Source organism: Leopardus geoffroyi, chromosome C3 (assembly GCF_018350155.1).
Source record: "Leopardus geoffroyi isolate Oge1 chromosome C3, O.geoffroyi_Oge1_pat1.0, whole genome shotgun sequence".
In the NCBI taxonomy this organism is placed as follows: domain Eukaryota; kingdom Metazoa; phylum Chordata; class Mammalia; order Carnivora; family Felidae; genus Leopardus; species Leopardus geoffroyi.
In genome coordinates, this window is record NC_059338.1 from 5,903,467 (window position 1) to 5,926,055 (window position 22,589).

General features: G+C 49.2%; 1 protein-coding gene and 4 non-coding genes across 8 annotated transcripts; 3 read left to right on the forward strand and 2 right to left on the reverse strand.

Annotated features, from left to right (window-relative positions):
• Positions 1–1,536: 1,536 nt before the first annotated feature.
• On the reverse strand, positions 1,537–1,619 carry TRNAL-CAG. The gene has a single exon. It is a non-coding gene; the product is annotated as a tRNA-Leu (tRNA).
• A 615-nt stretch (positions 1,620–2,234) lies between these two features.
• On the forward strand, positions 2,235–2,306 carry TRNAG-UCC. The gene has a single exon. It is a non-coding gene; the product is annotated as a tRNA-Gly (tRNA).
• An 888-nt stretch (positions 2,307–3,194) lies between these two features.
• TRNAD-GUC lies at positions 3,195–3,266 on the forward strand. The gene has a single exon. It is a non-coding gene; the product is annotated as a tRNA-Asp (tRNA).
• An 8,203-nt stretch (positions 3,267–11,469) lies between these two features.
• On the forward strand, positions 11,470–11,543 carry TRNAN-GUU. Its single transcript has one exon. It is a non-coding gene; the product is annotated as a tRNA-Asn (tRNA).
• Positions 11,544–13,000: 1,457 nt separating this feature from the next.
• LOC123586325 (low affinity immunoglobulin gamma Fc region receptor III-B-like) lies at positions 13,001–20,976 on the reverse strand. Of its 4 annotated transcripts, none has more exons than XM_045455389.1 (5): positions 20,856–20,976; positions 20,139–20,159; positions 19,513–19,767; positions 15,121–15,375; positions 13,001–14,326 (listed from the first exon to the last, which is right to left on the reverse strand). In XM_045455389.1, exons 1-5 carry the CDS (start codon positions 20,893–20,895, stop codon positions 14,148–14,150), a joined length of 750 nt encoding a protein of 249 aa, XP_045311345.1. In that variant the 5' UTR covers positions 20,896–20,976; the 3' UTR covers positions 13,001–14,147. The 4 variants fall into 4 exon arrangements, with proteins under 4 accessions (XP_045311345.1, XP_045311344.1, XP_045311347.1 ...); XM_045455388.1 differs by having other exon boundaries at positions 19,513–19,770; positions 20,856–20,974; XM_045455391.1 differs by lacking the exons at positions 20,139–20,159; positions 20,856–20,976 and adding an exon at positions 19,880–20,126.
• Positions 20,977–22,589: the final 1,613 nt, after the last annotated feature.

The following is a 22,589-nucleotide window of genomic DNA, read 5'->3' on the forward strand; positions in this document are numbered from 1 at the left end:
TGGGACTGTGACCTTGATCACATGGTTAAGGTTACACTTTGTTTTTTTACATGTCTGAATGCATTGCCATTGGCTTTAGCGTAGACACCTTCTGTTCTAAGCGCGGTGTCTGACATAGTGTGAGTGCTCATCTGAAACTGCCTTGGTGAGAAGCAAGGGAAAGGGTAGTCCAAGTTCAAGATCAGCCTGTGCAAAGGCACCTAAATTAGATCGGTGCTGTTCAAGCTTTCCGATGCGTGTGCATCACCTGGAGACCTTAGGAACTTTGGATTTGGTGGGTCTGAGGTTGTGGCCTGCGACCTGCATTTCTAATAAGCCCCTAGGTATTCACCTAAGCCTCCCACCAGCTCAGTGTACTTACTATACTGCTGGCAGCTTCCTGAGGTCACGGTCTGGTCTAGTAAATAACAAAGAATGCAGTTTGTCTGGCAAAGTTTCACCAATTTCACCGATTGACCTAGAGATCCTTCCAATCTCACACCTGTGAACCTCACACATTCAGCTTGACAGCCCGTCCCTCTTCCCAAAAGGGCAACAAGATTTTTTTCATAGCCACTTCCTCCTCCTATCAGAAAGCATCTTATCTGTGACCTTCAGGAAAAAGGAGCTCTCGAAACACCCAACTCCACAAGTTTACTTTCCTCTGTATTACTTTCCCAGATTTTTTCTGTTGATTTATTTTCCTGGGTTTTGGTGACACAGCAAACCTACTGAATTAGAGTTGGTGGTGGTTTTAGCGCAAGCAGGTAGTCGGGTTTCAACCCCATGTCTGGACGCCAGCAAGGGAGGAGTCAGGGTCAGCTATGGGGAAAGTCAGATACCTGTCCTGGCAACATCCCAAAACTAAAGCCGGAAGAAAGCCAAATCAAATCAGACAGGCCCAAGACAAAGAAGGCCTGCAACCCTGCTCCCAAAGAAATTCCCTCCCCAAATAATATTCCACCGCCTGGTAAACAACTGTCGATGAAAGATAGAGACCCAAACCCTGGGCCCTGCTCTCCCTTGAGCGGGCTGCTCTCACATCTGGAGAGTGCACTCTCTCTCCCTTTAACGATCTCTTTTCCAGCACTGCTCAACCAGTGTCTGGTCTGTTCCTGGATTTTTCTCTTGGGAGGAGCCTAAGAGCCTGCGGTGACATCCCAGGGAGGGGCTGCGCGGAGGCCTCAGGGCCAAGGGGTCTCCCCAGTCCACCCTGCGACAGATGAACGGCCTGCCCTAATATGCTTGGCACATAGGAAGGGCTCAATATATTGTTGTTAGATAAAGGAGTGGATAAATAGGTACCAAGAGGACGGAGTCTAAGGCAGAAACACTTTTTTTTTCAGTTAGGGATAGATCTTAGTGTCAATTGTTTCCTGATTTCCTAGACCAGTCTCCTGCCTATAACAGAAAAAAATAGATTGTTTCATATTTACAATGAAGCATAATATTCATACGTAGATACTCAGGACAAAGAGGTGTCGATTAATCAATACTCCCTTCTCCGTGAATTCAATTCTATTTGTTGGTGGGGAAAAAAAAGTAAAAGCATCACTTTGTCAGAAGTGGGATTCGAACCCACGCCTCCAGGGGAGACTGCGACCTGAACGCAGCGCCTTAGACCGCTCGGCCATCCTGACTTCGCGTCTCTTACTGTCTTATTTTCCTTTAGTATTATTCTACAGTACTGTATCATGCCATTAACATACATCAAAGCTGTATTTATTGTTTTATATAAAATTAGAACTCCCCATGGGATCCTTGTCAAAGCACGGAAAATAAAACTGTCTCCGACTCCTCTTTCCTACTTCACCATCCTAAACAGTAAGGATCCATTTTAACTTTCGCCCTTTTGAGCCCTCCAATCACTCCTCTAGCGCGGCGGAATCTCGCCAGGGTGGGCCCCTTGCCGGCCGGTCTCCTTCAGACCCTCCGTCCCAAATCGTCGGTACCGAATCCCACGCCCCGCGGATCCAGCGCTGGGACGAGCCCAGTGGCAGAGCTGGGAGCGCGGACGAGAGCAGGGGGCGGGAAAAATCCCTGGGCCGAGCGAGGCGTCTACTTTCCTGCTGGGCTCCGCGCTGCCCCGGCCTCCAGTCCCTGTCCGTAGCTGGAGGATAGACTAGGAGTAAGGCCGAGGTCCATTTTCGCTAAGGGAAAGCTCCACGCACTTCAGAATCGTGAAACACAGTGGTCCGAGAAGCCACGGCCTCCATTTGCCTTATATAGAAAATTTTCAGGACTTGCGAACGTCAGCGTTGGTGGTATAGTGGTGAGCATAGCTGCCTTCCAAGCAGTTGACCCGGGTTCGATTCCCGGCCAACGCAACTCTTTTCCTATTCCCGAGAAAAGCCACACGGGATGCTTTTTTTTTTTTTTTTTTTAAATCCTAAACCCAAACTAGGAACCGCGGGCACTGCCTTCTCTCCCGGACTCATCTGTCGCTGCGGAGCCCCTTCTCCTCCCAGCCGCGTTTGGGTCCAGTGTCCGACTCGGAAGGCTTTCTTTCCTGTCTGCCGCTCCTCCCCTCCTTTCTTTCCCCGCTGCCACCTCTGGAGGAACCTGCGCGACGCCGGGTGCCAGGTACCGAGTGCCGAGCGCCGGGAGCCGGGTCTCCGGAGGGCCCTGCGTGCAGGTGCGCGAGGTCCGTGCGGCTGCCCTGCGCGTGCGTCGGGAGAACTGCGCATGCAGGTACGACAGTAAACTAAATAATTAGAAGTCAATAAATGGACACCCAGTTCAGCCACTGAAGAAAGAAAGTCTAAGTACGCTGGGAGCAACTTGGGCATATGAATCCCCTTTTTCAACTGTAAACGTTATGAAATCTAAGTACGCATCCAGTTTTTCCGATGAAAATTTAACGCCCGAGTGTGCAACCTGCTGTCTGTTGAGTGTCCAATACATACTGGTTTGAAGACGAAGTATGAAAAAATTCTAATATCTTCATATTGGTTACACGTCCAAACAATATTTTGGAGATCTTGGGCTAAAGGAGATGTGGTATTAAAAGCCACCGTTTCTTAATTTTTAATGTGGCTGCAAGAAAATGTAGATTGCATGTAGGGCATTCGGCATGCGTCGGTTGCGACGCGCCAATCGAGGCAGTAAAAAAGGCATAGCGTTGCCAGCAGCCAGTAACGTTTCACGGAAGAAATTGTCCTGGCAAGTTAGAAGTAAGTTTGTAAACAATGACTTGGGAACCCACTTTGCGGTTTTCCTCGTTAGTATAGTGGTGAGTATCCCCGCCTGTCACGCGGGAGACCGGGGTTCGATTCCCCGACGGGGAGACTATGGAACCTTTTTTTTTTTTTTTTTTTTTTTCCTCCTTCCCACCCCACTTCCTTGTTTCTACACTCTCTCTTACTGGAGAAATAGAAGTTATTCCTAAATGATTTCAGATTCTCTCCAAAAGTATGCTCGTCACATGCGAATTTCGTGGCTGATGGGCAAGAGTACGGGTCCTGCGGTTATTTTGACCCTGGTTCTTCACTCTGGAAGCGAGTTTCCACCTGATCTACCACTGAAAGAGGCTTCCCACTGGGTGTAACTTTCTCCCATCCGCGTAATTTCGGGCTGCCCGCTGGAGGAGAACCCCGGGATCCAGGCTGTGCCTTGAGCTCTGTATTCCAAATGTCCACTCTCCACCTTGCGGTCTCCCGCACCCAGGACTCAGGAGGCGCTCCTGCTTTCTTCCTCCCGGGCTTGTTGCTAGTCAGCTGTGGCCAGCTAGCGTTCTCAAGTTCGCACTCTTTGCGCCGCCTTACTACGACCAACTTGTGCCCACAGAAGGGAGCACTGGCCTGACAATCAGAACACCTGCTCTTTTGTCACTAAGAAGCTGTGTGCTTCTGCGCAAGCCATTTTTCTCGGGGCTTCGGATTCTTCATCTGTAACGTGAAGAAGCCAAGCTACAGTTTCTGAGACCCTTTGCGGCTCTCAAGTCCTTTGATGTAGTGCCCTGCGGAGCACCTGGGGCACAGTATGTGCTCATTTTTAGAAAAGACAACATTTTTCCTGCATATGAGAGTAATATATAGTCCTTCTAGAAAATATGGGAAATAAGCAAACCGCAAAAGACTAAGAGGCACCCATATTTCCATCACCCAGGGAATCCCCATTGTTAATTTCTTGCTGTGTGCTTAGCTCTTTGACATTTTTTATTTTTTAAAAATTTTTTTTAGTATATGTGCTGCCGAAGCGAGCACTTAAATTTTTTTTAACGTTTATTTATTTTTGAGACAGAGAGAAACAGAGCATGAACAGGGGAGGGGCAGAGAGAGAGGGAGACACAGAATCCGAAACAGGCTCCAGGCTCTGAGCTGCCAGCACAGAGCCCGACGCGGGGCTCGAACTCACAGACCGTGAGATCATGCCCTGAGCCGAAGTCGGACGCTTAACCGACCAAGCCACCCAGGCGCCCCCTTTGGCATTTTTTAAATGCCAAGTTGGAATCACGGTGTGCGTACTGTTTTTTAACCTGCTTGAGTGTTTACTTAAAAATCTGAATATTTCTATATTCATTGAATGTTAGTCTAAAACGTTACTTTAATGGCTTCGTTGTGCTATATTAAATGGCCACATTATAGCTTCTTCAACGAATCTCCTAGTTTTGAACATTTCTGTTGTGGCAGTTTTTCTCTCTTCTGGTGGAGGAGCTCTTGGAATCTCTGCCTGGTACTCTTTTTACCCTCCGGCTATGATTTTCACCATGGCCTCCCTGAAATCTATGCTGGGTAGATACTTGGTTGGAGGGTAAGCCAGAGATAGGAGAGATTTATTTGCAGATTTGGTTTTCCGGAATCAGGCTATCTCTTCTCTGAGATTTGCTCCTTCAATATCCAGCCAGTCCAGCAGCCTTCAACTTTGCCTCAATGCATCAGGTATAAGACTGGTTTTCTGCCTGAATTTATGTGCCCGAGTCTCATTTCCTGGAGAGTGCCCTCAGAACGAGGATCCTGCCCTTATGATTCCTCCTTCCATAGCTTGAATCCTCTTTTCTTTTTTTTTTATTTTTAAATTTTATTTATATCCAAGTTAGTTAACATATACAATGTTCTTTATTTTCGATCTCCTTTGATCGCTTTCCAGTGCCTTATAGATTTTTTTTTTTTTAATTTGTCCAGAGTTTATAATTATTATGAGCACAGTGGTTAGTACCACACAAACTCCCCCACCAGTATGGAAAGGAATTACTTTTTAATTGTATTCATAGTGTTTTTGAACAGCGGTTTCTAATTTTTATGGAGACAAACACTTTCCCTGGTAGTTTCTTAACTTTTTTCATAAGTAGAAAACTCTCACCCACCCCAATACCAGATCAGTTTTTAGCTTTATTTTCTTAAGTGTTTCCTTTTGCTTTTTTGGTATTATCCCTTTAATTCTTTTTGAAACCATTTTGAGATGTAACATGGGTAAGTATAACTCTATTCCCATCCCTCCACCTGGTGGTTCTCCATTCAATTCATTGCATAGCCCACCCCTCAACCACTGATTTGAAATGACATCATTGATGGGTACTAACTCGTCCATCCCTCTCAAAGAAGACAACACAAAAACTCTGGGACACACTTGACTCCAGTCCCAGCTTGGGTCCATGAGCTAAACGTGAAACCAGAAGATATCAAGCTTCCTCCCGGATACTGTGAATGACTGGGTGTCAATGGCTTACAGTCCCTTAGGCTGCTGTCCCTTGTTGTCTCTTCTTGTTCATGTTTTTGATATTTGGCTATGTGAGTGGTGCCCCGATCTGATTTCCAAGACAGTTTTGACTCCATCTTGGATTATGAGCTGTTTATCACGAACCCAGTAGATTGCATGCTTTGTCTTAGGTATCGTGGATCAACGGGATGGTATAAACTTTTCTCTGTTCCACTGTTGGGATCTTTTCCACAGGAATTTGGGAAGAGTCCAACACAGGGACCTGGAACCCCTCCCTCCTCCCGCACCCGGGTTGTCTTTTAAGAACAAAAAGCTGCACAGATCCTTGGTGGCAAGGTATATATTATCACAATATACCCACAACTGTAGCCCAAGACTACATAGTTCTTTAGATCGTTTCATCCCCTCAGTAACTAATAGTCCCGCATCAGAGGTGGAGGTGGAAACGTTATCTGCTTTTGTTTTTTGTTTTGTTTTGTTTTTTTAATTTTTTTTTCAACGTTTATTTATTTTTGGGACAGAGAGAGACAGAGCATGAACGGGGGAGGGGCAGAGAGAGAGGAAGACACAGAATCGGAAACAGGCTCCAGGCTCTGAGCCATCAGCCCAGAGCCCGACGCGGGGCTCGAACTCACGGACCGCGAGATCGTGACCTGGCTGCAGTCGGACGCTCAACCGACTGCGCCACCCCCCCTCTGCTTTTGTTTTAATTTGGAGTTGGTTTTATTTTATTTTTGCTTTTCAGTTTATTCACTGTAGTGGATATGTCCCCTGGTTTGCTCAGCACCCAGTCCCGTACCATTCTGGTTTGCTTTTCTGTGCTATTGAGGCTGGGAAGCTAAAATCTACATTTCCTAGATTCCTTTGCAGCGGGGGTTCTGGTTAGGATTTACGTTCCACCAACCAGATGTACTTTAGAGAGATCTGATTTGTAACTGAGTTACATGGGAGAGACACGGGGATACAATTTGGGTGGTGTAAATAGTGGCCAACGCAGCCCGTGTTCTGGAGCCAGAGACCGGAGACTGGGGAAGCTTTTTAATTTGTTTTATAGCAGGTTTTGCTGGGTAGTGTGGTAGCCCGATATACAGAATAGTTTGGGGAGCAATTCCTGGAAGTTAGCCTAGAGTCTGTTTCTTCAGGACTCTGTATTTCAGGAGGATTCTGTATTTCAACTGTTCCCCACTAGTCCTTAACTGCACGTATAGATCTGTGTGTTTACGCGTCTCATAAAACCGATTTCCAGGCAACGTAAGTTGTCGTGCAAATCCTATTTAACCTTTCAAATCATCTCCAAATTGTTTGATTTTTAATAATTGTTGGTTTTGTTTGATACAGCTGTCACTGGCTAAATGATGCCTCTATCTGAACCCTGCTTTACCTGCGTCAAATTCCCCCACTTTCTGTCCAATACATTGATAGTCATGCAGTGACCTGTGTGAGCTGAAAATTTTTTCCTAAAATTAGGATACTGAATCCTTTGACATCTTCTGTTAAGCTAACAGCAATCGTGATAAGTTTTTTTTTTTTTTTCCAGCCCTTGAAATACTGTTTGAGGGTTGTTTAGATCTGTTTTCTCTATCACACAATAGTCATTTATTGGAATGATATGTGTCATCAGGCTGGATGAGGCAACTAACGGGATTGTGAGGTACGTGGGCTCTGTTGTGCTTCCCGTGTTTGAACTTGGCTTCCCTTCTCTCAGTTTCCTCATATGAAAAAGGGGGTAATGATGACGATTATAATTCTCAGATGAGTTAAAAAGTGTTTAGAATGGTGTCTGGCAATGAGCAAGCATTAATTATCTTCTTTATTACTAAAACAATTACCCGCGGTGGGAGGATGTTTGGGGTTTGAAAAACAAACAAACCTGTTCCATGAAATGAAGGCGAACCACAATACAGATGGGGGAAAGGGGCACCTGCCCCTCCGTCCCCTGTTAGCCCCCAATTTCCCCTATGTTCCAGTCTGCGTCCCAGTCTCCATCCTATCACAGGACGGCCAGCAGAGGCCACAACATGTGGCTGATACTTTGTGTGACCCGTTACTGCCTGCCCGTTGTCTCTGTTATTTCCTGACTCTCGGTACCAAGTTTGGGTGGAGGCTGTGGTTCCCACAAGTGGCCACAGGCAAGGGTGACTACTGAGTAGTAATGAGTGGTAGCATACAGCCACAGTGCCGGGGAGCCAAACTGACACTGGGCCTTTGTTAACTGGACCAGGGTTCGGGTGGCCCTGTCCTGGGACGGGACAGTCCTATCACCAGGACTTGCAGTAGGCTGGCTTAAATTGGACCCGTAGGTTGGGAGGCATTGAGCTGCCTCTTGGCAATGCTCATGTAGAATTCTTTAGAGTCGGCCAGCAGTGGCATGGGGACTGGCTTTCTGGAGTCTAGGGACAGCCAAAGCAGAACCCAGACGACGATTCTTTCTGAGGGGGAGTTAACGGGTATGGCACTGACCGATCAGAATGTTACCGTCTATACATTTCCCTCCTTGTCACAGGATTAACTGTCTTCCAAAAGTTTTCTGTTGTTGTCGTCGTTGTTGTTTTTCTAGCAGATTTATTGACCCGTAGATCCCGTGCAATACGTATGCTAAGCATCGAAGGTCGGTATAGCATTCCTTTTCCCTGGTGCACATGTAAAACCCTGAACAATCAACAGTTTGGGTATGTTATATATTTGTTACTACTCCATCTAAGCATTTTTCTTTTCTTTAATTTTTTTTTTAATGTTTATTTATTTCTGAGACAGAGAGAGACAGAACATGAACGGGGGAGGGGAGAGAGAGAGGGAGACACAGAATCTGAAGCAGGCTCCAGGATCCGAGCTGTCGGCACAGAGCCGGACGCAGGGCTTGAACTCATAAACCATGAGGTCATGACCTGAGCCGAAGTCAGTGGCTCAACGGGCTGAGCCACCCAGGCGACCGGATCTAAGCATTTTTCAATTTCCACTCAATTTCTCTTTGATCCATGAATTATTTTTAAAGCGTACGTTTGAAAATTTTCCACATATATGAGGGCTTGAAAAGGGTTTTTTTTGTAGTTGCTTTCTAAGTTAAATCCCGTTATGTTCAAAGAATGTGTTCTAAATAGTGCCAATTCCATGAAGCCATGTTTTATGGCTTCATATAATAAAGTGAATTTTTGCAAATGTTTGAGAAGACTATGTAGCCAAAAATTATTGGTTGCAGACTTCTAATTATATATATTTAAATTTTTTTTCATGTTTACTGATTTTTGAGAGAGAGAGACAGCACGAGTGGGAGAAGGGCAGAGAGAGAGGGAGACACAGAATCCAAAGCAAGCTCCAGGCTCTGAACTGTCAGCACAGAGCCCAATGCAGGGCTTGGGCCCACGGGCAGCGAGATCACGACCTGAGCGGAAGCCGGAGGCCCAACTAACTGAGCCACTCAGGCGCCCCTAAATATATATATTTTCAACCAAGCTTGTTAATTGTGTTCATATGCTTAATTTTTTTTCCCCTGCTTGACCTATTGAATGCTGAGAATAGTAAGTTGAATTCTCTCACTGTAGAATTTAAAGAATCAACTATAGATGAATTTGTCAGTTTTCTCTCAGAGGTCTAATCATTCTTGCTTCTATGTTTTAACATCCATTTTATTAGATACATATGTATTTAGAATTGTTATATGTTTATCATAGTTTAATCTTGAATCATCATGTGGCGACATCTTTATCCCTTATGATGCATTATTTCTTGAACTTTATTTTGTCTGGTATTACTTAGCTATGTGCCAACTTTCTTTTAGACTGTTCCTGTCATATCTTTTTCCATTCTTTTCCAATCAGTCTTTCTGTGTTTTTTTTTTTTTCTGTTTTAATGTCATTCTCCTAAAACAGAATAAAATATATTTTTAAAAAATCCACTCTCACTGGCAAATTTTCTCCATTTATATTTATTGTGATTACTGATATATTTGGATTTATTTCATCATCCCATTTTGTACTTTCTTTTTTATTTTTTTTTTAATATTTATTTACTTTTGAGAGAGACAGAGACAGAATGCGAGTGGGGTGAGGCAGAGAGAGAGGGAGGCACATAGTCTGAGGCAGGCTCCAGGCTCCAAGCTGTCAGCACAGAGCCTGATGCAGGGCTCAAACTCACGAGGTGTGAGATCACGACCTGATCCAAAGTCAGTCACTCAACCGACTGAGCCACCCAGACACCCCTGTACTTTCTTTTTTAATAACTCAGTTTTTCTTGTATTTTTTTTTGCATTCTTTTAGATTGTTGTCTTGTACTTGCAAAGCGAAACATGGGAAATGTATGTGTGTTTAGAATAAACTGGAAAGTAATTTTTTTTTTTTTTTAATTTTTTTTTTTTTCAACGTTTATTTATTTTTGGGACAGAGAGAGACAGAGCATGAACGGGGGAGGGGCAGAGAGAGAGGGAGACACAGAATCGGAAACAGGCTCCAGGCTCTGAGCCATCAGCCCAGAGCCTGACGCGGGGCTCGAACTCACGAACCGCGAGATCGTGACCTGGCTGAAATCGGACGCTTAACCGACTGCGCCACCCAGGCGCCCCTGGAAAGTAATTTTTAATTTCTTCTGCCAATCCAAAAAACAGGTGAAGGTGAGAGTAGCGGTTCCCAAACTTGGACTTTGCAGATAAGTAGAATTTCCCCTAAAATGTTGGTGACCAATATAGAATTGCCAACTTTTAATTTTGCTGAATTAGGAAATTAATAAAACAACCGCAGACACTGCTTTGTATAAAACAAGGAACATTTTAAAACAAACTTAAAAGTGTAAAAAAAGGTAATCTCAATATAAAATTCTTTTGGCAAACTTCTCTGAGATACACACACACACACACACACACACACACACACACACATAATTTGGGCCTATATGGGTATTGTGTATTCTCATTCTCTGAAGAGCATTGGACACCGACCTGCACCCAAACTGGAATCCACTGAGAAGGGCGCAGAGGTGTAGAAGGAAGAGAAGGTTCTGGGCGGAGGGTGGGGACTTGGCACCACAGAGAAGGGCTGCCTGTGGGTGCCTGGGTGCGTCAGAGGTGTGGCTTGGTAGAGGGGTTCGGGGGCCAGGGGCGGAGGTGATGTGACTCAGGAAGCCTGGGGCTGCGAAATGACCCAAGAACAAGAGAGAAGCTTCCCTCCGGGCTGCAGAGAAGAGGCCAGGCACTGACCAGGATCCCTGTGCTGGTGATGTTGGATGAGGGGTCTCTGCCCTCGTATATTTAGATCTGGATTTGCCAGTGTGAGAGTCTTTAAATGACAGGCAGTTACAAACTCTGTGTTCTGTCCCGGTGCCTAATGCACGAGTAGAAACCTTTCAAAAGCAGCTGGGCTTGGAGATTAGTCTTGTTCTACTGGGCTTCCTTGCTTAGACGTTACATTTCGCCGGGCGTGACTGGACACGTGATACGGTATTTTAAACATTCACAATAGCAAGCTGATTGTGAGTTAGCACTCGCCCAGGCACGAGCGCATAAATCGTCTAGATCAGCAGGAAAGTCGACTGTACCTCCGGGAGCAAAGCCGAGTGAACTCGCGAGCGCACAGAGAGACTTCGTTCTGGACTGCCCAAGGAGCTGGGCTGCTGCGGCTTCTCAGCATCATCTGGGTGCACACCGAGGCCTGTCCCAGGTCTAGGCAGGTGCCTCCGCAGCGCGGGGGAAAGGCCTGCTTGGCTGGGGCCAGCCGGCGCGCCGGAAGGGAACCGCCCCCCGGGTTCCCACACCAGCCCCGAGCACCGCTTCGGGGCGAAGCAGAAAGCGCGGCCGAGTTTTTTTCCTTCGGTGAATTGGGTTGGCAGAGGCCTTGGCTTCCGCCTGTCTCTGTGGCGCAATCGGTTAGCGCGTTCGGCTGTTAACCGAAAGGTTGGTGGTTCGAGCCCACCCAGGGACGGGGCCTGACCCTTTTGAACCGTGGGCGTGGGTGTTCTTCCCGGAAGCCGCAGGGCATCCTCCGCGTGGCCAGGTTCTCGCTCGCCCCTCGTCCCTCGCCCCTGTGGCCCGGGTTTCCTAGCAGGAGGTCCGCCTGGGTAGGGTTGCGGTCAGGAGTGAGAATTTTAGCCGCTTGACTTCAGTTCTACGAAAACTGCCTCGTGAAATTGTTCTAAAAATGGCGACCAAAGGAAGCCAGCACTGGTAATCCGAAGGTGAGTTCGTGACCAAACCTGTGCCTGCCTCGCCTTTGACCTTGTATTGCCTAACATCAAACGGGCTCGTCCGGAGCCTGGGCCCCTAGTCATGCCGCGTCCGACTGGTTGCCAGTTTTTGGAGAGTCTGCTTTCTAAATATCTTTAAAATAGGCACCTGCGTCTCCAGCCTCGCTGCCACTTACTTCCTCACTATCTAGTCCCCCACCCCCCACCCCCACCGCCCCTTGGGTTACTGCAACAACTACCTAGGTTTCTAGGCAGTTTCCTGTCTTCAACTCCCCTCTCCCTTCCTTGCACAGAACTGCCTGAGAGGCTTCCTAAAACTCGTTCTGCCTGAAATCCCTCCAAAGCTGGCTGGGGGCCCGGAGGCGCTCTCCTCTGCTTGGAAGGCCGTGCCTTTGATGATCTGGCCCCTGAACTCCCTCTTCTCCCTCACTGGCTCTTTACACTGGAAAAGAGCCGAACCGCCTTCTTGAACCCTAATCTGGCTTTGGAATCTTTGCCCACGGATCTTCAGCGTTCCTCCTCCCTGCCTGGCGAACTCCTCCTTCACCACCACAAGAACACTGCAGCCTTTTCTCCACTCTCTCCTCAAGGCTTTTCTCCCTAGAATGGAGACTTCTCCCGGGACTGACCCTGTGCTCTGCATCTCTGTCTCCAGCACTTGGACTCAAGCTGGGCATATCGTAGGCCCTAAAGAGATGTGAGGTGGACGTCCAGAGTTTCCCAGTGCACCTGCCTTATGTCTGAATCTCATCCGATATTCATACATCAAGCTTGAGTCGTCTTGACCTATAGCTCATAACTTGACCTATAGCTCATCACTCAGTTATGAGCTATGGCATATGGCTCATAACAATTAGGCTGCCCCTATACCTCTGTCCAGGCCCCTGGCTCCTTCCCAGGGGTGCCTTCTCCTGCCCAGCACCTGCTCTGGAACTGCTTCTAACTTTCCCCCCTCCCCTACTCCCATCCCACACCACCTATAAAAGTCTCCTGTGCCCGTTGCCTCAGCAGGACTGGTGAATTTGCCACTGGCTGATTCACATGAGCTGCAGTGACATGATTTAGTTTAGACACATGATTAGTTTAGACACTAATCCCTGGTAGAATGTCGGACAACAGGAGGGAAAATGGGTTTTTATTATCAGGTCTTATTACCACGGTTTTTCCATCTTCTGGCTGAGAGTAGCGCGCAACATCTTGTAAAATGCTTTATTGGAATCAAGAAATGTGCTTAAAGCTTGTACAAAGAAATAAGATCGCTAAGCTTTCTTCCACAAGCAATGCCGGTGACCCCACCCTTACTAATTGTCACTGACAGGCGGAGGGATTTCAAACTTTCCTAGCTTAACTCAGCAGACCTGAGTGCATAGAGTATCGCTTAGCCAAGGTTTGTTTGGTGAGTGATGCAAACAAAACCGCACCTGAATTAGATACTGAAGCAGAAAGCTGGTTCGCTGTTCCCTGCCTCTCCTCTCTCTGTGGCTTATCCTGGCCAAATGTCCTGCCTCCTGAGCAGCTGTAGTGGACTCTTTCCTGCCATGTTTTCTCCGTTCAGACCCGAGATAGCTCTGTTCACTGAGCTCAATCTGGGACAGCCATGCTGCCCTCCTTCCTGCGGACGTAGGGATTGTTCTGTGCTTTCTTTTCCAACACCCTCCAATCCCCAACCTCCTTCCAGGACCATCTTCGACTCATGACATCAAGAGGGTCCATCATTATATGCTCACAGACCATCCCAATTCTGGCATGGGCCCCCCTGAAAAACTCAATTCTATACCACCTCTGTGATCTTTCTGCCACCCACACCATGGCTCATATCCTCGGAAGACAGGGGTCTTCTCTGATCTGTCCTGGACTGCCGTGCTCTTTCTCAGTCACCCACTTCGCTGGTTCTGCCGTCTCCCCTAGACCCTCCACAGCCCCCACGATCTGTCTGGAAGGAGTTTTAGTGTGCCTACAACAAATGTAGACCATCAGCCAGCTGGCCCTCGGCCATAATTCTCTTACCTACATATTCGCTTATTTAAGAACAACGTTCGCATGTTGGGTCACCATCCAGATTCTGCATTGTCGCATCGCTGTGACAGGGCAGTCGTGCAGAGAGAGCATCTGGGTGGCTCTGAGACTTCAGTTCTGAGGGATGCGGCTACTCACTGGGGCGTCACTGTGGGCACCTGAAGGTCGCCAGCCCTGCCTTCCCAGCGGAGACCGAGAGAAAATGGAGTGGGTGGGGTGAGGGACCCTCAGCCCGGACGCTGCCCCCAGAGCTGCCTGTTGGGGACGACGAGGTTGTGAATCCAGAGAGAGGTTCGGGGGTGCTGATTTTATTGCCCCTGTTTGTCCTACGGGCCGTGGCTCCACGTGACTTTGCCGTCCTTCCACTTCTTCACGGAGCCCTGAAGGTCTCTCCGCACAGCCACATGCAGCCCTGTGTCCACTACAAATAGGAGCGCTGTCACCAGGAAGAAAGCGATTTGGTACCAATGTGGAAGGAACGCTGAGGTGGAGGGAACTGGTGGACCTAACGGGAGAAGCACAGGGGTGAGAAAGATGACAGTTGTTAAGGCAGAAGTTTGGTGTCTGTCCAATTATTTCATTTCGTCCAGTGGTTAACTACATAGGTTTTGAATCTTGGGGATGATCCTGGAGAAAAGTTCATTATTCCCGCTCCCTGCACCACCACCACCTCCCCCCACCCCCCCCTGCTCCTTTTCCCCCCAGTCTCTGCATCTGTAAAGTAGACTCCAAACTAGCTAGTGATCTCCTAACGTTGTTGTCAAGAGTCACTGGGTGCTTGTGAGGAAACACCTGGCACAGTGTCCAACACACCGGAAGTTGCCCAATAAATGTCAACTCGCCCTTGTTACAGAAGGGGAACTTGACATTCAGCGAGACTAAGTGGCTTGCCCACTGTCACACGACGAATGAGCCACAAAACCAGAACCCCGTCTCTAGGCCCTCTCCATGAGGGGGTGAGAGGCTCCCACCAGGTGGGCTCCTGGTTAAGCCTTGGGCTTGGAGAGGACAGGAAGGCAGGTCAAGATGGCCAGCGTCATGTGCACACATACCCTTGCGGGCATGGTTTGACTGGCGTCAGTGAGGACAGGTGCATTTATGGGGAAGGAAACGCGGTTTCCGTTCCTGCCGTCACATTGCAGAGTGAATGACGCCCCTCAGCACCCCTCGTAAAGAAGCCTCGGCAATAATCAGGACGCAAAGCAAAAAGCGTAGGATCCTCTGAACTCGTCTTCCCAGGGTGAATGCAGACCCCACGCACAGGGGGCTCTGGGCCCTCTTAGGGCTGCACAGCCTCACCTTGAACTGTGATGTTCACAGCCTCTGATGACTCATTTTTATTCCCGATAAGCCCCCTGCAGAAGTAGGAGCCACTGTGTTTGCTCGTTGCTTTCGGAATGTAGAAGTCGGAATTCTTATGAAAAAACATCTTGCCCCTTCCGTCCTGGAAATATTGAACCTTCTGTACCGTCTTGTTCTTCCAGCTGTGGCACCTCAGCTGGATGGTGTCTCCCTCCTGGAACACCCAGCGGGGGGCCTGAAGCAGCAGCCAGCCTGAAAGACATCGAGACCACAGGCCCCGGAGGCCTCAGCGATGAGAGCAAACACCTTCCCAAGGAGACACCACCCAGATCCTGGGACGTCACGGAGGGCCAGACTGGGAGCCATCCCTGCAGAGCTCCCTTTGGGAAAAAGGCCACTGGGCCCCGCAGGAGAACTCAAGTCGCACCGAGACTTTCTGTCCAATGGGAAAGAGAGACGCACACGTCAAACCGTAAGGTTAGAGCTGAGGGACTTAAGTGATGAGGTAGGTGAGGAGCTATCCACAGGGTCCTTAAGGCCTGTGCTGGGGTTTGCTATGGCAGCTGATAAGCAGCCGCCGTAGGCTTTAGATCAAAGAGTAAACGTTGCACTTGAACGTAATGATTTGCCCCATCCAAGGAAAGGTAGATTTCAGAAAGGATAGATAATTATAGGAATATTCGAAGACTCCTGCCAGTCAGGAGTGAGGTCACTGGATGGCCACGGGAGTTGCTACAGAAATCGTGAAGGAGAACTCAAAATAAAAGTCAAGGAAGGGAGGGGCGCCTGGGTGGCTCAGTTGGTTAAGTGCCCAACTCTCTCTCTCTTTTTTTTTTTAATGTTTATTTATTTTTGAGAGAGAGAGAGAGCATGAACAGGGGAGGGGCAGAAAGAGAGGGAGACAAAGAATCTGAAGCAGGCTCCAGGCCTCAACACAGAGCCCGATGACGGGCTCGAACTCATGGACTATGAGATCACGACCTGGGCTGAAGTTGGACGTTTAACCGACTGAGCCACCCAGAGCCCCATTAAGTGCCCAACTCTTGACTTCGGCTCAGATCATGGCTCAGGATTTGTGGGATCGAGCCCTACCTCTATCAGGCTCTGCACTGACAGCACAGACCCCACTTAGGATTCGTTCTCTCCCTCTCTCTCTCTGCCCCTCCCCCACTCACACGCGCACCTGCATACACGTGACTTCTCTCTCTCTCTCAAAATAAATAAACTTAAAAAAATTAAAATAAAAGCTCAAATAGCTTAGAAAAAAAAGTCAAGGAGGGGAAAGAGGGGCATGAATGGTAGTGCTCATGGTAACTGCTACTTTCTGAAGGGCCCCAGGGCCCTCATCACTGAGCACAGCCTGCTAGAGAGAAAATTTTTACATCACCAGGATACTTGTTTTCACAACTCTGTCACCAAGTAACCAGATTTCACACAGAGAGAACACGACAGTCACAGCCAGGAGGTTGACCTGAATAATGAAAAATGACATTGCAGATAAATTTTAAAATGACACAAGAAAACAGTCACGAGATAATGCTAAGTGAAAAAGACAGAATACAAAAGCACAGAAGCACAGAAAAAAGGAAAAGAAAGAAAATGCGCTGAAATATTAACAGGGGTTTCCTCTGAGGGATGGCACTACGGTTATTTTCATTTCTTTTACATAGTTTTGAGATTGAACCCAAACGACTTTTGTAATAAGAACAGGACAATAAAAGTTCCTATAATTAAAAAAAAAAAAAGAGGGGCGCCTGGGTGGCGCAGTCGGTTAAGCGTCCGACTTCAGCCAGGTCACGATCTCGCGGTCCGTGAGTTCGAGCCCCGCGTCGGGCTCTGGGCTGATGGCTCAGAGCCTGGAGCCTGTTTCGGATTCTGTGTCTCCCTCTCTCTCTGCCCCTCCCCCGTTCATGCTCTGTCTCTCTGTCCCAAAAATAAATAAACGTTGAAAAAAAAAAAAAAAAAAAAAAAAAAAGAGTCTGCTGCCTTACGCTACACAAAATTGGTAGAACACAAAAATTCTCTCCTTGGGAGATTTGCCGAACAGAAAGTAACCTTAATTACTTATCAAGAGATATTTATCAAAAGACGATGTACCCATATATCCATTTACTTTTTCGGTGAAGAGATACATCATTATTATCATAAGATTATGGTTATAAGAATATGTACGTATATATGTGTGTATATCTAATTGTGTGCAGAGAGAGAGAGAGAGAGAGAGACTGGTGATCTCCAAAAAAGTAAAGAGGACTTATCAGAGGAGGAGGTAAGTGGAGTAATAACAATCAATGATAATCAAGAGTTGGCCTGGTGAAGTTAATGCTCATAGTCTCATTTTCATATGGTCCTCATTGACAGGCCTTTTTTTTATGTTTATTTATCTTTGAGAGAGACACAAAGTGTGAGTGGGGGAGGGGCAGAGAGAGAGGGGGAGAGAGGGGAGGGGCAGAGAGAGGGAGAGAGAGGGGCAGAGAGAGAGAGAGAGAGAGCTGAAGCAGCTCCAGGCTCTGAGCTGTCAGCACAGAGGCCGACACAGGGCTCAAACTCACGAACTCTGTGTGGGATCATGACCTGAGCTGAAGTCAGACGCCCAACCAACTGAGCCACCCAGGTGCCCCTCATTGACGGGCCTTCTAAAGCCAGTTTCTAGATCAAGGTTCAAGGCAAATTTATAATTCTCAGACTTGGTTTTTCTCTTACGTCCTGTTGATAATTCCCCCTTTTATTTGGTCTATGGAGGCCACCTCTCACCTCATTAGTAAGAGACATGCCTCCTTGTAATTCTGTAGTGTGACGACCATGTCAGCTGCGTGACAGGCAGGGGCTAAGGAACCACAAAGATCAGCTCCAGGGGCACCTGGGTGGTTCAGTCAGTTGAGCGTCTGACTTTGACTCAGGTCATGATCTCACGGTTCGTGGGTTTGAGCCCAACATCGGGCTCTGTGCCGACAGCTCAGAGCCTGGAACCTGCCTCAGATTCTGTGTCTCCCTCTCTCTGCCCCTCCCCGGCTCGTGCTCTGTCTCTGTCTCAAAAGTAAATAACCATTAAAAAATTAAAAACAAAATCAGTTCCAGAGGCCCAGTTCCGTGAAACGCTTTGCGAGCCCACCTCCGTCAGGCCCTCCTTCCCCCCTCCAGCCTTGTTCCATCCACACATGGTGGGCAACTGAGCCTCGGAAGTAGTCAGGCTTGCGAGGCGACACTGCAGGCACCAGGCTAGGTAGTGTGATTCCAGGGCCACCAGGACAGATCCCTGGGAAATACCTCCCCTCACCTGCTTCCAATGCCTGGACGCTGTAAACAACACACAAAGACTTTCATGCCATGCTCAGTGTACATGTATCTCCACTAGGTGATTTGCGCTGAAGAGTGAGTGAGAGAGGGGGCCCTGATGGGGGGTGGAAGGGGCTAGATATGACCCTAGGCGGTTAGGAAGGTTAGGAGGAGAGCTTAGGGCGCGGTGTGTCTGAGAGTCAGAAGGAAATGGAGCTCGGGGCGCCTGGGTGGCACAGTCGGTTAAGCGTCGGACTTCAGCCAGGTCACGATCTCGCGGTCCGTGAGTTCGAGCCCCGCGTCGGGCTCTGGGCTGATGGCTCAGAGCCTGGAGCCTGTTTCCGATTCTGTGTCTCCCTCTCTCTCTGCCCCTCCCCTGCTCTTTCTCTCTCTCTCAAAAATAAATAAACATCAAAAAAAAATTTTTTTTTAATTGGACAACTTCACAAAAATAAAGCTAAAAGTAAAGTGTTCCATGATTAAGAAGGAAAGAAAGCATTAAGATGACACAAAAACTTGGGGCGCCTGGGTGGCGCAGTCGGTTAAGCGTCCGACTTCAGCCAGGTCACGATCTCGCGGTCCGTGAGTTCGAGCCCTGCGTCGGGCTCTGGGCTGATGGCTCAGAGCCTGGAGCCTGTTTCCGATTCTGTGTCTCCCTCTCTCTCTGCCCCTCCCCCATTCATGCTCTGTCTCTCTCTGTCCCCAAAATAAATAAACGTTGAAAAAAAAAAATTTAAAAAAAAAAAAAAAGAAGGAAATGGAGCTCACAGGAAAACAGATTCATCACTTTATTCAGTAACTATTATCAAGCGCCGGTGTCAGGTGCCGACCTTCGGAGGACACCATGGGTACCGGGCGCGTCCTACGTGAGCCGTAGTGGCTGGGACTGTGCCCCGCAGCGGTCCCGTACCCATGACCCCCCAGGTTTTGACATTTTGCCGGAGGCCCGCTTATGGTTAGAACCACAACTCTGATATCATTCAGGGGGACCACAGATGCTCTCATCTCAGTTGTAACCCTCAAGAATGACATCTTCTGGCTCTCCCCGAGTCGTTCAGCATCTCCCCTTTCACCCTTTGTTGGAGATTCCCTCCTTTCCCTTCCCCTACTCACCAGTGTGCACTTCAAGCTGCACCGGGTCACTGGCTTCGGAGAGGCCCGTCTGGCACTTATACTCGCCACTGTCTTCACTTCTGGCAGCTTCGATGGAGTAGCTGGGGTCCCGATGGGGGATGACGCTCTCATTGTGCCACCACTGTGCGGAATTGTCCCCAGGGGGGTAGGCCCCCTGGCACCTCAGAATCACACTGTCCAAAACGAGTACCCTGTTCCATTCAGGTTCTAGGACCACCATGGCCTTCGAGAGGTCTGCTGAGGAGCCAGGAGAGGAGAAGGTGGGTCAGGGCAAGGAGGTGAGCAGGCCCTACGCTGGCACTCCCCGGGGATGCTCGGAGCCAGAGGGAGCCCATTGCAAACCCACCGTTGGCGACTCAGCCTTGGCCTGTGACTCAGACTTGGAGCATCTTGGCTTCAGGGCGCTTAGTCCCATTTCTGGCCTCTCCTTATCTTGAGGAAAAGTAGCCAGAGAAGCCTAGCGCCAAGCCCCACTGCGCGGGGGGAAGTGCCCCTGACAACCCTCAACAGCTTCCCAGGCGGAAGGCATTTCCCAACACCCTGTGGCCATTACACGCCACATATGTGCCTCGCTTGATCAATCCAAGGGCACAAAGCCAACTCACCAGCTCGCGTGCCAGCAGAAACTGCAAGACAAAAGAGGGAAACAAATATTGAGCAGAGGCAGAGAGCAGGGCGGCCGGAGCGGGTGTAGATTCCCTAGCCCATCCCTTTCCTGAGAGTCCAGTGTTGCCAGGAATCAAGGCGTATACATGGCTAGCTGTCCCGCTGCCCGCCCTCTGTTCTCCCGTGTCTGTGCCCCCTGCTCTCCACTCCAGCCAAGTCCCTGTCTTCAACACCGTATCCTTACTCCTTAGTCCCTAGTCAAACTCCCAAAATAAGGGTACAGCCTGAATTTCCCTGAATCAAGCCATAGAAACAACCTCAACCCATGTCCCCCGCCAAAAGGGTGGAAATTAAAAGTCTTAGCGGGCAAGCCCAGAATGTCGGAGTGGAAGAGACAGAAATTAAAGAGCATCTATCTGGTCCACAGTCTTCATCTTACGGATAGGGAAGCTGAGACCCCACAGGGTGAGGGCATGGGGACCTCACAGGCCCCCTCTACTTCCTGGTTATGCCCACCTCAGAGGGCTCCCATGTTTAGCCCCCAAATGTTTGCCCTGGGAACTAAATCTAGTGCTAGAGATGGGGTAAGGGGTCTTATTCCTTGGGAGGGCTCCCTTCCCTGACCTGAGAAGTGAGATCTGCTGAACCCAGGGCGTCCTGAGCTTCTCCATCAGCCAGAGTGGCCCTGACTTACCCAGAAGGTGACTCTGACTTACCCAGAAGGAGCAGGGCTGTCGGGGACAGCAGCCGCCACATGCTGCCACGGTAGAATGAACAAGTCACTGCAGATGCGCTGAGCTCTGAAGGGATAGAGCTGACTCAAAGAGGAAGTAAACAGTCTTTCCCTCACCCTCCTCCCCCACACTCCCAGTTCATTACTCTCTAGGTTCCTTTTCCCAGAAAGTCATCTGATTTCTGAATCTGAATTCTGACCAGTGAGCCCCAAGATAGGGCAGGAAGAGGAGGAGAAGAGCCTGGAAGGGGAGCTGAGGGAGGCTCCCCCTTTGGCCCACATAGGTCTACAGCTAAGCGTCTAGTGACACAGGGTCTGTCCGAACGCGCCCCAGTAAATCTCAAGGCTTTTCCCCCACCTGGTAGGTTTGGATCTACTCCGTGCCAAGAACAAGATGTCGTGACCCTGGGGATGAGACTCAAGAGGGAGGGCATTCATTGAGGGATCTGGTGCTCTACTTCAGACCTTGTCACTCTCCCGCCTGGCCCAGACCTGCCTCCAGCCAGCCTGGACCTGCCTGCCTACGGGAAGCAGTCATTTAAACCGTCAGACCCCTAGAAGTGTGTCGGTCCCCCCAGCGATCTCTCTACTGACGTATTTTTCAAAATTCAAAAAGCATGTGCCTTGGGGTCTGTAATGCGCTTCTTAGGGTGAATTTGACCATGAGATTCACACCTTCTGTTAAAGGAAACCTGGGCGGTGAGACAGAAACGGGGCCCTGAGACGCCACTGATTGGTTGAAGGGAAGGCAGGAAAGGCGGACCGGTCGGGAAAGCAGCGAGGAGAGGAGGCCGGGAGCTGTTTACCTTCAACCCACCGTTACCACACCAGGGGTGGGCTGAGTCACAGCAGCTCAGGTGAGCTTAGCCCGTCAGGGACCCTCTGGGCTGCTCTGGGAGCCTGTAGCCACCTTCCCAGGGCTCCTGCCTGGAAAAGGTGGAGGCGCTGTGGCCCGGAAGTCGTGAGATCGCTAACCTGTTCTGCTTTCCCGAGCGCGCCCCACCCCCAACACCCGTGCCTACCTCTGTGCCCTCCCCCTCCCACCCCCGCTTCGCTTAAATCCTGGTCCCAGACACAGCATCAGATGGCTCTGCTTAGCAGTGCCAAGGCCCCAGGGGGTTCCTGGACATCTGGGACAGGGCTCGCGTCTAAAAGCCGCGGGAAAGCCTGGGAGGTGAACAGCAGACAGATACGATGTTTGACAGGGGTGGCGTGGAGGCGGGGCCGGCGCAGGAGCCTGTGACCTCTGCTTTGGACCAGTGCCCCTCCCCGCTCCAAAGTCGTATTAAAAACCACTTCTCAGGACTTGATTTTCGTTTCCTGTTGCTCCCAGGTGGAGTTTACTGGGGCCGCCCTCCCATCCACCCGCCCCCTTCACGCATTCTGCAGCAACCTCTCCGCCGCAGGCCCCTGGGATTCGATGTGTGCTTAGCATCAACAGTGAAAACGCACCAGGCAGCAGGTCTGGTGCTCCCTTTCAGGTGCCACATTTACACCTCGCAAAATCCAGATTAGTATCCAGCTAGCTACCTCTCCTGGCACTTCAGGTCCTTATCTGGGAAACCCACCGCAGAGAGTGCCTTCAGGGCCGCGGAAGGCTTCCCAGGCCGAAGGGGACACCCTCCACGCGCGCGCTCTGTTCCTCATAGTTGTCGGAGTGGCTTTCGGGCACGTGAGTCGTGGCGCACGGCATTCACTGTAGCTTTCCTTCTTTGCG

Coding starts and splice junctions, on each gene's coding strand:
- LOC123586325 (XM_045455388.1), bottom strand. CDS start 20,895: ATGTGGCGGCTGCTGTCCCCGACAGCCCTGCTCCTTCTGG. Junction 20,160..20,855: donor GACAGCCCTGCTCCTTCTGG/GTAAGTCAGAGT, acceptor TTTGTCTTGCAG/TTTCTGCTGGCACGCGAGCT. Junction 14,327..15,120: donor TGTGAACATCACAGTTCAAG/GTGAGGCTGTGC, acceptor TTCTCCCGTTAG/GTCCACCAGTTCCCTCCACC.